Raw genomic sequence first — 16,526 nt, 5'->3', positions numbered from 1 at the left:
ATTAATACCACACGATCTGGTCATGACGTGAACTGTACAATTACAAGCTGCGATCTGAGAATCGCTAACAAGATGTTACATTATTATCTGAGGTGATTTGACATGTGATGCATCGTAAAAAGTTGAGTGAGCCAGATGTCATTTAAAGTCACGTGAGCCATGGTGATGACGCGATCCAGGAGAAGTGATCTCGCTAACAAGATGTGACATAACAGTAGTTATATAGTATATAAACGAATGGAACTCACAGTCGATATCAGTTATCTGAATCGTTTACTAATCACATCCATCTGACTTTTGTACAACTGCTATGGTTACTAGACGAGGAACCCGTTACAGCCGACCTACTCCTGCACCGAAGTGTGCCCATTGTGCTTCTACTGGACACGTCGCGACCTCCTGTCCTAGGACAAGTTACATCGCTCCTTCTCTTCCTTCACTCAAATGCTCCAGTTGCGTCCTTGTTGCCAGAAGTGGCTACTCTGATGAACCTCTTACCCATCAGATTATCCTTACTATCGACCCTTGCCTTGCTCATGCATCCTCAACATCTCGCCCTTCTAGACCTACTACCTCTCTTTCACGTCGACCTCGACTCAACCTCCCTGGCATTCCTCCCCCAGCTCCTAGACTGTCTTCTGCTCCATCCACTTCCTCAACTGCATCCAATCCTGCTTCCCCGCCACCTCCTGCAGCTCCAGCAGCTCCAGCAACCCCTCCTCCAGCAGCTCCAGCAACCCCTCCTCCAGCAGCTCCAGCAACCCCTCCTCCAGCAGCTCCAGCAGCTCCGGCGACCCCTCCTCCCGCAGCTCCGGCGACCCCTCCTCCCGCAGCTCCGGCGACCCCTCCAGCAGCTCCAGCGACCCCTCCTCCAGCAGCTCCAGCGACCCCTCCTCCAGCAGCTCCAGTGACCCCTCCTCCAGCAGCTCCAGTGACCCCTCCTCCTGCAGCTCCGGCGACCCCTCCTCCCGCAGCCCCAAATACACCACCTCCTCCAGCAGCTCGTCGGACACGAGTGAGGAACATCAGCATTGACGGAGCTTTGGTTGAATACAGGACAATACTCAACTTGACCATCAACGGGAAATCTCTTTCAGCAGTCCTAGAAGAAAGAGGCATTTGTCGATCGCACTTCTACAGAAAAAGGTGCATTGCAGAAGCAGCACTCGTGGACAGACAATCCCTTGAGAGCTCGTTCCTGCAGCTACGTAAAGTAACGCTCCAAACCGTATACCCAGCGGCAAAAGATATCTGCAACAGAAAACATAGAGACCTAACACGCCTTTATGCTCAAGGAAACGCCCTAAAGCCTAAAACTCGTTATTAAGATATTTGTTTTATTCTATATTGTAAACCAGTTATTTTAGTATCAATTTATCATCATTATATTGTAAACCAGTTATTTCATTTAAATCAATTAAGCATCAATTTAAATTTCCGACTTTTAACTAGCAGTCCAAAGTATCTTAACAGATAATTTCAAAAATCTGTGTACTGCGGCAATGAAATCACGGCCGTATATTACATATTCTAAACATTTTGTTGCATTAATGTAGTCTTAAACGAGTTTGTTGTCTTAATGTTGTCTTAAATGAGTTTGTTGTTTTAATGTTGTCTTAATGTTGTCTTAATTGAGTTTGTTGTCTTAATGTTGTCTTAATGTTGTCTTAATGTTGTCTTAATATTTTATCCTATTTTGTTGTCTTATCGGTGTTTGTTGTCTTAATCTTGTCTTATTGTTGTCTTATTGTTGTCTTATTGTTGCCTTAATGTTGTCTTAATGTTGCCTTAATGTTGTCTTAATGTTTGCTTTAATGTTGCCTTAATGTTGCCTTAATGTTGCCTTAATGTTGTCTTAATGTTGTCTTATCGTTTGTTGTCTTATTGGTGTTTGTTGCGTTAACGTTGTCTTATTGTTGTCTTAATGTTGTCTTAATGTTGTCTTATTGTTGTCTTAATGTTGTCTTAATGTTGTCTTACTGTCCCATCGGTGTTCGTACAAGTTGCCATATATATATATATATATCGTCTCGCTTTATATATAGTAAGATGGTTACTGGTTGTTAGGGTTGGGATTAGGGTTTATGTAAAACCGTTTTGCACGGCTGCAAAACTATAAAAACCTTGTATCACGTCGTGACCCCCATCGTTACCTGGGGACCCCAGGCTATTATGTTTCATAAAGAATAAAGATTCGGCGGAATGACAGGCTGAGCGCCGCCCAGTAACCCCCGTCCCCCATCGTCGTTTCACTATACCCCTGTAGAGTTTCTACGATACAGGGGAGCCGCGCACCTGTGCGCGGCGGGTCATACAACGTATGACAATAAAAACCAAAGTCACATGAAATTTTTGGCTCTTACTAATTCGCTCGCCCAAAAATTTCACGTGACTTTGATTTTTATGGTTTTGCAGCCGTACAAAACGGTTTTACATAAACCCTTATCCCAACCCTAATCCTAATACCGTAACCCCGAAGCTAACCATAACCCTTACTACAACCCTAACCCTAACCCGAGCCCTAAACAATCGAATTCGTATTTTACTAGCCTGTCACGTGACCAAAACGGTTTTTTGCCCATAACTCTCCAGGGAAGCATTTTAACCCTAACTACGTCATGGGGGGTGATTCGGAATCAGCGTCTAAAAATACACCGATTCAGATCACTTTCATACCCAGAGCTAGGGCCTTTTCACAAGAATTTTCTTAAAATTTGGGCGAACGATTTAGTAAGAGCGGAAATTTTTGGGCGAGCAAATCAGCGAATTAGTAAAAGCCAGTTTGGCAAGGCCCAATAGTGCATTTTGCTGCGATCTACGTGGTTGCGAGAAGAATTATTTGATGCGCGGCGCAGTCCAGTCTAGTATATAGTGCATCGCTCTACAAGTAATTGTTCTACTTTATTGTATATCCCAGAGTGGTGTTTGGCAATTAGAAAAATTGATCGTGCGTGGTTTAACCGCGGCAAAATTTTTGTTGAAATTCTTGTTAAAATTCTGCACGCCTAATATAAACAATTATAACGTGCGTCTTACCTGGGGACCTCAGGCTATTATGTTCATAATAGAGATTCGGCGGAATGACAGGCTGAGCGCCGCCCAGTAATGTGCGTCAAATACCACTCTGGGATACAATAAAGTAGAACAATTACTTGTAGCGCGATGCACTACTGGGCTGCGCCGCGCATCAAATAATGGATGATAATTAATCGCTCTACACTCGACTGTCACGTGACTTTTTCAACCCGTTCTCTAGCTGGTCCTGAACGACTATTCGAAACCCTAACCCTCTTATCTGATCCCAACCCTAACCCTAACCCAATCCTTAACAAAAGCATATGCTGAAACCCTAACCCTAACGAGAAATTAGACTAACTTCCTTATACGGTCATATCACGTGATCGAGACAGTTTTTCGCCTATATCTCGTCAGGGGAGCATTTTAACCCTATTATTATATGTCATGGGGGGTGATTCGGAATCAGCGTCCGAAAATACATCGATTGAAGTTGGTTTCAACTGTCGGGGGCCCTTTTAGAACAATCTCAAAGATCGACTGTAGAGTGATTTAGTACGCTCGTCAAATAATTCTTCTCGCAACCACGTAGATTGCGGCAAAATGCCGAGCTGGCTTTTACTATTTCGCTCGCCCAAAAATTTCATGTGACTTTGGTTTTTATTATCATACGTTGTATTATATGACCCGCCGCGCACAATTGCGCAGCTCCCCTTGTATCGTAGAAACTCTACTGGGGTATAATAATGAAACAACAATGGGGGTACAAGGTTTTTATAGTTTTTCAGCCGTAAAAAAACGGTTTTACATAAACCCTAATCACAGGAGGAGCAATGCGTGGGCGCGATTGCAGCAGTTAGTGCCCGTTTGTAGCAGTCAGTGCCCGTTTGTAGCAGTTAGTGCCAGTTTGTGGCAGTTAGTGCCAGTTTGTAGCAGTTAGTAGCAGTTTATAGCAGTTTATGGCAGTTTCTTTGCACTTTGCTCCTCCTGCGTAATCCCAACCCTAACGACCATAATATATAACCCCGAAGCTATTCGTTACCCTTACCACAACCCTAACCCGAGCCCTAGCCCTAAACAATCGAATTCAAAAAGGAAAAGGAGAAGGAGACGGAGACGGAGACGGAGACGGAGACGGAGACGGAGACGGAGACGGAGACGGAGACGGAGACGGAGACGAAGACGGAGACGGAGACGGAGAAGGAGACGGAGACGGAGACGGAGACGGAGACGGAGACGGAGACGGAGACGGAGACGGAGACGGAGAAGGAGACGGAGACGGAGACGGAGACGGAGACGGAGACGGAGACGGAGAAGGAGACGGAAACGGAGACGGAGACGGAGACGGAGACGGAGACGGAGACGGAGACGGAGACGGAGAAGGAGACGGAAACGGAGACGGAGACGAAGACGGAGACGGAGACGGAGACGGAAACGGAGACGGAGACGGAGACGGAGACGGAGACGGAGATGGAGACGGAGACGGAGACGGAGACGGAGACGGAGACGTTACCTGGGGACCTCCGGCTATCGCGTAATTTTTGTTGTTAATTGTGTCCTCGTTCCAAATACGTAAAGAATTAAGCGCTTATAATCGTTTATAATCGCTTATATACCCCGCTTACATAATCGCTTATATACCCCAAATAAATCAAATCAAAACATATTTTGATCATAGTTTTAAAATGCGTCAAAAAGCGCTTTTCATCGTTTATAATCGCTTATAAGCGACAATTTAAGACAATAACATTTACGATACTTTATAATCACTTATAATCGCTTATAATATCTCGTACCTGACAATTTTTTCCTCGTTTCAAATACGTAAAAAAGCGCTTATAATCGTTTATAATCGCTTATGGACAGCAAATAAATAAGCGCTTATAAACGCTTTTCAGTAGGAAAATTTCAAGAAAAGCGGTTATAAGCGCTGATCATAGTGAAAATATCGCTTTTTAGCAGATTTCAAAAAATCGCTTATTGTCGCTTATAATCGTTTTATAATCGATTTAAACCGCTTATTAACTTAAAATAAAAAAGCGTTTTTTTAACGATTAGTAGGCGCTTTTTAATTTGGAACTTTCCCTAGTGAATATAATCGCTTATAGTCGATTAAAAGCGTTTTAAAAACGGTCCAAAAAACGGTTTATAAGCGTTTTTTTGAAAAGCGCTTACGGAGCGATAATAATCGACAACCCTAAAATAAAAGCGTTTTTTTATCACTAATAATTTTAATTCGCGATTTATTATCGCTTTTAAAGCGCTAATAATCGCTTTTGCAAAAAAATTTTATGGAAAAAGCGATTATAATCGTTTTTAATCGTTAATTAACGGGACCGTTTATAATCGCTTTATAATCGCCAAATAACGGTTGGTTTTATCAATAAGCGCTTTTTTAGCGTAAAAAAAGCGGTTATTACCGCTGATCACAAAAAATTAGTTATGGAAACTTGCCAATTTAACATCATAAACAGAGACATCGACTTTCCCGCCTAACTTTATGAAGAAATGAACATGCCTGCTTATTTCTCTCAGAAAGTGTCCCACCACTTCTCCAGCTGCTGATTTATCTTTCGTGTTATTGATCTTAATAACAGCTACCGCAAAAGGGTCGTCATTGTTATCTTTATCCAGCTGAACTTTGAGCTTGTCGCTAAGATCCGGCTTCGGCCATGTCGATTTCATGTAAACATGAAAGCCACGACTGGCTATAACAGTTTTAAAAACAGCTTCTACTGACATGAACTTGAACGTAAACAATTGCTAGTGTGAAAAAGGCGGAATTGTGAGCCGGAATGGATCATAGACATTAGTGATTAGACACCTACAACTTTCTATCAACTAGAAAAGACGACATAATTAAAAGGTTTTCCAAAGCAGGAATAACCGATGCCGCCTCTGAAAACTTTGTCAGTGAACTAGATCCATTCGCGGATTTAATGTAGAATTAGATGGCGAGAAATGTTATGAATATGATATTACGATATTATGATCATTTTGGTATGAAATGTTTCAATTCTTATACTGTGTCTGTATGAAATATGAATCATTCCAAATTAGATTATTAACTGAAGTTGAATTAATTCGTATGTACTCAATTTTAACTTTCAAATTTAATGATGAAAAAAATACCAAAAAAGTAGGCGTCCCAAATATTTCGTCGTTAAAAAATTTTGTCGACGAAAAATTTAATGCCGGAAAATTTCGTCCGCGTTTTGAGTTTAGCTGAAATTTTTCGGCATTAAATTTTGTTCACCTAATAGGTAACAATATTTTAGCAAAATTTACATAGTTTATTACATGCTATCGCAGTGCTCTAGTCAGTAAAAAAGATGTTTTTAATCAGCAAAAAATTATCAAACGCAAGAATATAAAAAACTTATAGTAGTACAAATAACCATAATTATTTGATTTGCTCTAAAAAGTGAAACTTTTTCGTTTTGTTTTGTAATAATTTTTTTAAAAGATATGAAAAAAATAACGATAAAAGACTATTAAAACCGGTTGTAACTCTTATATCACCCAGTTATTTACCAATCGTTTAACATGGTATTTTTTATTTATGGGGCGTTTTCTCTGTAATTATCAAGTTATAGCTTACGAAGTTCGAGGGACCCCTTCATTTTAAAACTTTGAACATCTGCTTTACTGCTTAGTAATTGTACAGCGTGTGCCTATTCTTCAGGTGGTGGTTCATTGGTTCCGTGGTGTAGGAGCTATTTAGGGCTTATAGTTATTATCACTTTATCATTCGCTATCAAGCGTGCGTATCTCAAATTATATTATTGTGACCGCCAGCTTTATGTTATTGTATCCGTCAGCTCGATACCATTGACTATGCTATATTTGCTCCATTCAGTCGCTTGTCCAGTTTAGGGAACTTTTTATTCATAATTTAATCCCCTCTCATTATTACACCTGTATATTACCGACTTCGAGAGAACCAGTTCTAAATTCTGGTTACTGTATGGATGTCTGATCCAATATTAATTTATTGCTGCAGATCCTTCTCCACGTGAGTCACATCTTTATACCACCTTTACCTTGTTAAATATGGTTATATGTACTATTACCAGGGTCCTTTTGGCTCGTCCTGATTTTTAGTACAGTAAAGTTATTCATTAAATAAAAGTTTTAAAAAATTATATACAGGCTATGCCAACTAAAAACCACAAAAAAATTCTGTTCGGTGTATAGCTTTAACCTCTCCACACTATATTGAGGCCATTTTTATTTTGTTCTAGATTTTCTGATCTTCTACCTGTTACATTTTCGGGTACACTGTCACAACTTCTCCTTGCGACGCGTTCACTCATGTTTCCTAGGTACAGTGTGTTTTTCACCTTGCTACCTCGTCACCTCAATAATTGGTATTACTATTATTCCGATAATAACTATTATAATAAGGGCGGGGCTAGTGTAGGTTGTAGTACAAACATGCCGTATCACTGTAGAGTCTATTTCTCTACGATCGTTTTCTGTGTTTCTATGTTGTGTGTGCATGTTTTTTGTGTTATTGACATTGTATATTCTCACGTTTTCACAACACCATCACCTTCATTTCTGGGGTTTAATTTAGGGGGTGTTAAGAACTACACCAAGGAAGGATGGGGCATTTTTCAGATTAACAATGACTCCGCAAAATAACAGCAATAGTGGGTTGGCATGCCCAAAAATCGGTTCTTTCAACTGCAATGGTATGGGAAACCCGATTAAACGTAATCTTGTCTTAAACTGGTTAAAAATAAACCTGAGAAAATTATTTGTCTTCAAGAAACACACTCAACTCCTCAAGTTGAGAGAGAGTGGAAACATTCTTGGGACGGGGAGATAATCTTTAACCATGGTACTTCAAACTCAACCGGTATCGCCCTACTTGTTAAACCTGATGCTTCGAATCTCACTATTATTAACCATCGTAGCATCAGCCAAGGTCGCGCGACCCTTGTAGAAATAGAGTACGACTCTCTCAAATTGTGTTTGGTGAATGTATACTGCCCAAATAATGACGATGTGTCATTTCTTGAAAACATATTTTTAGAAACTCTCAGTCGTTCACGAGATGATCAAATAATTTTTGTTGGAGACTGGAATACAGTTCTGAACAACATGTTGGATAAGCAGGGGGGTCCGCCACCCATGCAAATAGTCGCTGCCAGAAATTCATTAATGATTGCATTAGCGACTATGGGTTTAGTGATATTTTCCGTCTTAACAGAGGTGCTGAGGCACGGGTTTTTACTCATTTTAACAAAAAGTACAAAACTCAGTCTAGATTAGATTTTTTCTTGATCCAAGATAGCCTAGTCAATCTACCTGTATGTGATACAGAAATAAGTCATGGCTATAAATCTGATCACAGCTACATCTCGCTATCCCTCCAGGGCTCTACTATTGCACACGGAAAAGGATATTGGAAAATTAACAACTCTCATCTCCTGGATCAAAATTTTATTAACGAAATAAAGAAAATCATTGACAATACTAAAGAGGATAGCTTCGATTCTTACGGGGGTCTTTGGGACGTTATAAAAATCAAAATAAAACAGTTCGCAATGACTTTTGGTAAAAAGAAAAAAAAAGAAATCACAGTAAAAAAAGAAAAGTTAAAAAAAGATATTGAAGATTGTAAAAAAGATTCGAACCTAACAAACTGTACGATACTACAGAAGAAATTATTTGAAGCAGAATTAGATTTAAATCATATTATAGATCAGGTGGTGAGAGGTGCAATTACTAGATCACGTGTGCAGTGGACAGAGGAGGGGGAGCGCTCGACTAAATAATTTTTTGGACTGGAAAAATCAAACGGCAAAAAAAAAAGTATTAGTAAACTGATAGACATCGAAGGCAATGACCTCACAGACCAGGAAAACATCTCTAGTCACGTGGTTAACTTTTATCAGAACCTGTATAACTCAACTAACCCATCTCCCACTGAGATAGATAATTATGTAACCAGTAGCGATTTAAAGCAAATCCCACAAGAAATTACGGAAACTCTGGAGGGGCCTATCACGTTGCACGAAATGGATGCTATTGTCAATAAGTTAACCAACAATAAATCTCCAGGTTGGGACGGGCTTTCTGCTGAATTTTACAAAACTTTTTGGATGGATATCAGGCAAATCATGTATAACTCCTATTTAGAATCGATTAACAGGGGATGCTTGTCGCCCTCGCAGAGAATAAGTATCCTTACTCTTATTCCCAAGCCAAAAAGCCCAGTGGAACTTAATTACATAAAGAATTGGAGACCTATTACTCTGCTAAACATTGACTATAAAATCTTCACACATATAGCTAAAAATAGGATTATGAAGGCTATCCCTAGCATAATCAGCAATACCCAGTCAGGCTTTCAAGCGGGCAGGAGTACAGCAGATAATCTTATTCTCATGTCAATGGTTCTGGAATCATTTAACAACGACACGGAACAAGAGGGCCTCCTTTTACAGATTGATTTTGAAAAGTGTTTTGATTCGGTAGAACATAACTTTGTCTTCAGTACTCTTGAAAAATTGGGTTTCAGCGAATACATTATTAAACTGATTAAAGTGGCTTTTCAAGCATGCTTTAGCTACGCCAATATTAATGGGTTTTTAAGCTCGCCCATTTATATTCTAAGAGGTCTTCACCAGGGTAGTCCACTGTCTCCTATTCTCTTTCTGATTGTGGCCCAAACTTTTTCGAATAAAATCCAGATTAACCCTAATATCAGGGGTCTTAACATATCAGGTGTGGAAATCTTACAGAGTCTCTTTGCAGACGACACTGATCTGTTTCTGAAAGCTTCAATTGAAAGTGTAGAGGCGGTTATGACAGAACTCAGAACTTTTGCTCAGTGCTCGGGGTGTAAAGCTAACATCGACAAAACTAGATGTATTCCTTTAGGTCGAGCTCGTCTTAATACAACTCTACTAGAATCCCTTCAAAGTTTATACGGCTATGATTTTATAACAAATAACTTCACCGCTTTGGGTATAGTTTATATGAACGATGGCTCACTGATGGATATTGTCAACAGTAATTATAATGATAAATTGATTAAGGTTCAGTCTTGGATAAACCGATGGAGCAAGAGGGATTTGACGCTGATGGGTAAATGCACAGTCATTAAAACCCTTCTCTTTTCCCAAATAACATATCTTGTTTCTCCTCTCCCTCGACCGGATGCTTCCTTTATCAAAATCTTTGACACGGCTATTTTCCAATTTCTTTGGGGTTGCAAACGCGATAAAGTAAAACGTGAGATTATTACCCGAAATAAGGAACATGGAGGCCTGGGACTTTTTTATTTATCTGATTTTATTATAGGTCTCAAAACCAGCCTCATATCCAAGCTACTAAATAATTCCTTTCACCACACTTGGAAAGATATTATGATTATGCAGCTGAAATTTCCTGACCATATCACCATATCCGTAGAAAACGGTCTCGCTAAAACCAACTGCCATTTTACTCAAGACGTCCTTAATTGTTACACTGAGTGGAAGATAAGTTCGGTAAATGCAGCCTTGGGTTCTATTGATCACTGCGTGTGGTACAACCAAGCAATAACCGACATCGGGGCCAAACTTTGGAACAATCATCTGATTGACAAGGGAATATTTTACATCTCAGATTTCCTTTCTATAGACCAAAGTACAATCCTTAACTACGATATGTTCATTAACAAGTGGGAGCTGTCTCCAAATACTATTTCCAAAACTGAGTACTGTAACATTATCATGGGGATACGGAGATATAACTGCCCCACTATTAACTCAAGGAATATTGAGGTTGTTGACTCAAATATAAAACTTAAATTTTTACATTCTGTAACTGGACAGGTGAAGGGAAGTAAAATTCGGGATAAAATGTACGACTCTATCTGCCCAAACGAGCTGTCCCCATTACGTCAATGGGTTATTGACCTAAATAATCAACCAATAGATTGGGCGGTCGTTCTTACATCTTAGCAACCTATTTTTCTTAGTATCTAAAAATTTTAAGTTGATTCAATTTCAGTACAAGCTTTTAATGAGGATCACGACGTGTAGATACATGAGACACAAAATGAAAATTGTTACAGATACTCCCATGTGTAGCCTGTGTAACACATACTTAGAAACAATTCCTCATATCTATCTCCATTGTATCCACACAAATAGCTTCATCACAATACTTGAAGACTTTATAAAAAGGAAAATCGATAGAAATTACAAAGACCCCAATAAAATTAATTTTATAGTTTGTAATCACACTTCAAAAATTATAAATTATTTTAATATTGTTGCCAAATGGTACATTAGCAAAAGATTTCAGGCAGGGGACATGCCGATCTGGCAGGGATATATCAAACTTCTTAAACTTTCACTTACTGGAGACAAAATAGGCCACAAAAGTTCTATTGTGTCGATCTTGGCCGATTAGGGCAAATTGTCCACCCCATTTATATTGCTGTCTTTGTTATTTTACTATCAATGGTTATTGTTACTATCTTACAGTACTACTAACTGTTTTTTGTAGTACATGCCCTGCTTCCTTCCATTCCTAAACTACCTTACAAGCTCTTCCTCTTTTACACCCTTTTCAATCACTTCATTTCACTCATTCACTTCATATCTTATTACCACAGTATCTGCCAAAACCAACATGGCCCATGTGGAAGGGGGCCTTGACGTTGTTGACCACTTGGCCCTGCATCCCAAGCTGACGGTCGGCCTCCACTCCCTAAAAACATACCTTCAGTGAAGGCAGATGGTCAGCAAATAGCGATGCTAGGGCTTGGTGTGAACAAATCTTGACCTACTTTCACACCTTTGGGACGATTCTCGCAAATGCGAGAGTAATGACCCCGGGGAGGGCCCCATTGGTTTTAGTAGGTTGCATATTTAAAAAAAAAAACAAAAACAAAAAAAATTAAAAAAAAAAAAAAAAAAACTCAGCGATCGAAAAGTTGCAGGTCTTAATGGCATGCGTAAAAGTATCTAAAAACCTTATTTTTGAAATATATTTGAAATATATTTGAAATATATTTGAAATATATTTGAAATATCCGTAATTAATATTTTAGCTATAAGAGCTGTTTGTCGATTTAGGGTTTTGTTGACGTGCACTAAGGAACACTGCTAAAAATTAAAAACAAATACAGACCATTTCTTATTTGTCATTTATGTTCTTGCTTTCTATGTCAATGTCCTTGTACAGTGGGGTGACATATGTTTTCGTCACTTCTGAATGCGCGCATTTTAGCGCGCGAGTTTGCGTGCACGTCACGTGATATTGTTAGCAGTGAGTGTAATCACGAGTCTAGTCTTTAGCGTATCTGTAGTAAATTTTGTAGCGATGTAATATCTATGACACCACTAAAAATTGAGGAATAGGGAAGTGTTCACAATATCCAACTTAGCATGGTAAACTTATGATATCTCTGGCTGAAGATTAACAACTCTAACAGTATTTATTTTAATCAGCTGAAAAACATTTGGTTTTGTTACCTTATCAATTTTATCGAAATCGAACGATGCAGTACAAAGATATTCCGTTTCAAACTTCATGGTAATATTGAAGTAGAGAAAAGTTCGTCGCTTGCTATTAAAACATGTGCTCCTTCATAAATAGTATCATTATCGTGATCAAACCCCTTATTTATGGGCCTGCCAGTCTCTTCTGAAGCACGAATGAACTTAATTTCTACTGTCCGAGAAAAGTTCAGAATTTTATCTAAACACCCATTTTTGAATTTTGTAAATCGGTGGTCCGGAAGCGGAGCTATGGTTCAATAAAAATTGTTAGTTTAACGCTGTTTGTATTGTCATTATCAGAAGTGACGAAAACATATGTCACCCCACTGTACCTTGCACCCACTAGCTGTACTGCACTTCATCTGGAGCGCTCTTTTCCCATTCTTTTTGAGAGTAGGTTTGACAGTATTTTCGAAAGATTTCATGAATTGTTCGACATCTTTATCGCAGTCACATGTTGCCGTTCGGAGAAACTGCAAATTTCTGGAGTAGACACAAGACGGGTAGTCTTTAGGAAATGTTGTTTGGGAAAACAGGTAGTTTCTTTCGTTGAGTGCTAAAGCTAGTCCAGATAGAAGATGGTCATGGATATGACAATGAAAGAACCATACGCCAGGGTTATCAGATTGGATCCTCAAAGCAACTGCTCCACCAGGAGGCAAGATAACAGTATCCTTTTATAGGACGCCTTGTTTTTCCCTTTTCATCAGTTCCTCTATTGGCTGCGACAAATCTGTGTTTAGTTCAAGTAATGGACATAATTCCCTGTCTATGTCACAATTTTTAACTTTTCTTAAAGCGATATCAAGAACTTCGTAATGATGTCCATGCAGATGCATTGGGTGGTTCATAAAGGACCTGTTTCTAATCACAATGGTGACGGATTTATTGTGTGGTAAGTCTAATATATTCATATTAGTATTTGGATTTTTGTCGTTTTCCGTTGATCTCTTGATAACTGTTTTTTTTTGGGATAAGATTTTGTGTATATTATGTCTTGTTATCAATGGACAAAAAGAAATAGCCTATATAATGTCGACCGTGTGATATTCATATTCATCCGATAATTCCCATTTTATTTTAGGTTCAAGTTCTGTGACAGGATGGCATTTGTAAACCACTGGAGTTTCGTAAAATTTACAATTGAGGATACTCCACGCTTTTATCACGAATGCTTTCATGTCTTTGTTAGGGGGAACACCTGTGCTGAAAGGAATTGAGTCATTTCTCCTTATTCGCAGGACACTCGCCATTCCTTTCTTCTGGTTCTTTGAAGGAGTCATTGCCCTTATCCACGTCACATCTGTGTCAGTATCAATGTTGAAAGTGATATTAACATTATATCTCTCCGCAATCCCGATCTGCAACACTTCAGTTTTATAAGGCTTCACTGGGTACCCATCAGTAGCAACCACCGTCAAATTGTATCCGTCGATACTAAAGAAGTAGGGATTTTTAAATCCACCATTGATGATTCGAAATGTGTGTTCGCCATTCTTCACTTTGAATTCCGGGTCATGCTCGCCATTCAAGACACCGCCTGCCCATCCTGGTGTGGTAATCGAATTGCCTTATTACTGTCATCGTCCGGTGAACTGTCATGAAAGTCCCAACCATTATAGTTTGGATAAAGGTCTACGTAAAAAAGAATAGTTTCAGTTCCAAACTGGTAATCAGAATATGTAGGTATGGGTAACGGTGCATGTTCGTCATGGACGATAAGTGGCCCGCAGATGAAGTCTTGACCGGAAGCTTCCACTTCATTCCCATGTGTGTGATACCAATAGGTACCGGGCTGTTCGTTCACCTTCCAATCGTACAGGAAAGAGTTTCCAAGGGATATGGCACACTGCGTAAGACCTACCACTCCATCAAAAACTTGAAAGTTTTTCATGTTAAATCCGTGCCAGTGAACGGATAATTGACGGCCTATGATTCCGTTAGTTGCTCTGACTTTAAGCTTTTAAGTTGGTTACCGTTTCTTACGTGAATAGCTGGCCCTTTTATGTTTCAATTGATCGTGTTTACTGTGTAGGTTACCGATCTTCTCAGTATTCTGCTTGGTATGATCCATTGGTTATTCACAAGAGGTTGGATCAGAGTAGGGTTTGGCCCAGTAGGTTTTTCATCTTCTGCGATGACGTTTATCAACCTTAGTGATACAACAACCAAGCCTATGACAAGGATTATAACAATAATGACATTTAAAACGACTAACATTCGCTTTACTGTGCACATTGCACGGTTATCGATGGAATTAGATGAAGGAGCCATAACGCCAACATTGGGAGGGTTTTCTTGTCTTGACGCCATGTCATCCAGCTCGATCGACATGATGCAATGACCTAAGGTAGAGTTAATAAAGATAATTTCATTGAAACGAAGTTATGATATTTTCCCATGTATGTAACGACTAACGTTAACATTTCTCGATGCAAAACCTTTTAGTTTTGGATTATGTCTTGATCATTCTTCAAGTTGTGAAATTATCTATAAATCCAGCAAATCCCGGGAAAACAAGCTAGCAGTAGCTGTAATTTCTACATGTAAAGTAGCTTACTGACTACTGAGAGGGAGGGGGGTTTAAATTAAAAATTACTTACATTTAAATACATGAAAGAAACCTTGCCGGCTCGGGTCAATCTCCAAAAGTAAAAGAAATAGCGACAGTTTTTACAACGTTTTTGCTCGACCGCCATGATACGCGGCTATTCACTTGTGAAAACAAGCGCTTCACGTAGTACGCGCAGACACATGGGTAGGCATGAAGTAAACTGTACTTCCATTTCAGTTAAAGATTATGTTATCTAGACAATTCGTAATGTAACTGATAAACTACAAGATTGCTATCAACTGTGTTTAGTTAAACTAGTTCGGGACGGGATGTATAATAGCAGTCTGATGGTGGAAAAAAACCATTTACACCAATTATTGTCGCCACAGTGATTGTAATGAAGGCTTGAGATTCCATGCAATTCAGTGAGATAACAAAAATAAGTTTTAAATCCAACACTGACTGCATTTTTAATCTGCGATCTTATTAAGCTAACCTAGGTTGTTTGGTTCACCATTGCATGGGTGAACCAACAATAGGTTAGCTTGTTGATAAGATCGCAGATTAAAAATGGCATTGTAACTATAAAAACCCCTTCAACTCTTCAAGGAATGTCATAAGTTTTTAACGATTCTCTTCCTTCCTAAGTAAAAGTTGTGAGATTCAGCGGCTGGCAACGTTTGCGAAACTAGCACACTGCACGGCTAAAATAGGAGATATACCTTTTAAGGAAAATTTGTCGATAAATTTTCCTCAAGGATTTAAATCAAGCAATGCAAAGTGCAATTATGGCAAGACTTGGGAACAACATTCTGATTGATGCCAGAGTTTAAACCCCGAGGAATCATGGAAACGGCTCACAGCAATATATATTTAACATCATAACGGTAGGCCATTAAAGGGGTATTGGGTGGCAATCTTGGAAAATGATTTAAAAATCTATATTATATCTCAAACTCTACATCCGGTACGGCTATGCAGTATGCACACATGATATCTCTCTCTGCCATGACTAACCTTTTAAACTGTGATTCAAAACCTAAAGCTAAACTAAAACTCAACTGGGCTCTCCTTTGTCACCAAACTAAACCAATAAGTAATTTTAGATTATTATATTTTTCTATATTTGTATAATAAGTATATTGACGTAGTGGATGGTTGAGGGGGTTTCAAGCACAGGTCACTCTCAAATCCTAAAGATAAGCAGTGGCCTTCGGCACTTGAAACCTCTTCAAACCTCCCCTGATTTATTTATTATTGATATTGTTTGATTGTGCCGTAAAAATAAATATTTGTTTTATTAAATATTTGTTTTATTACTCTATAATGATTGAGGAGACCTAATCAAGTTCAAGTAAGGACATGTGATATATTTCATAGAATATGAAAATTCGAAAGCTTGCACTTTTGTTTATTTGTCTTAGTCTTACAGTTACTCTTACAGTCTT

At 39.0% G+C, this 16,526-nt stretch overlaps 1 protein-coding gene across 1 annotated transcript; it reads right to left on the bottom strand.

Moving 5' to 3' along the window:
* Positions 1-534: 534 nt before the first annotated feature.
* Positions 535-1,119, bottom strand: LOC134821654 (uncharacterized). The gene has a single exon (XM_063832358.1). The coding sequence runs from the start codon at positions 1,117-1,119 to the stop codon at positions 535-537; it is 585 nt and encodes a 194-aa protein (XP_063688428.1).
* Positions 1,120-16,526: the final 15,407 nt, after the last annotated feature.

This window comes from Bolinopsis microptera, chromosome 10 (genome assembly GCF_026151205.1).
Source record: "Bolinopsis microptera isolate Bmic1 chromosome 10, MBARI_Bmic_1.0, whole genome shotgun sequence".
Classification (NCBI taxonomy): domain Eukaryota; kingdom Metazoa; phylum Ctenophora; class Tentaculata; order Lobata; family Bolinopsidae; genus Bolinopsis; species Bolinopsis microptera.
Note: the sequence above shows the minus strand (reverse complement) of the source record. Positions and strands in the feature narration are given on the sequence as shown.

Coding starts and splice junctions, on each gene's coding strand:
- LOC134821654 (XM_063832358.1), bottom strand. CDS start 1,119: ATGCCTCTTTCTTCTAGGACTGCTGAAAGAGATTTCCCGTTGATGGTC.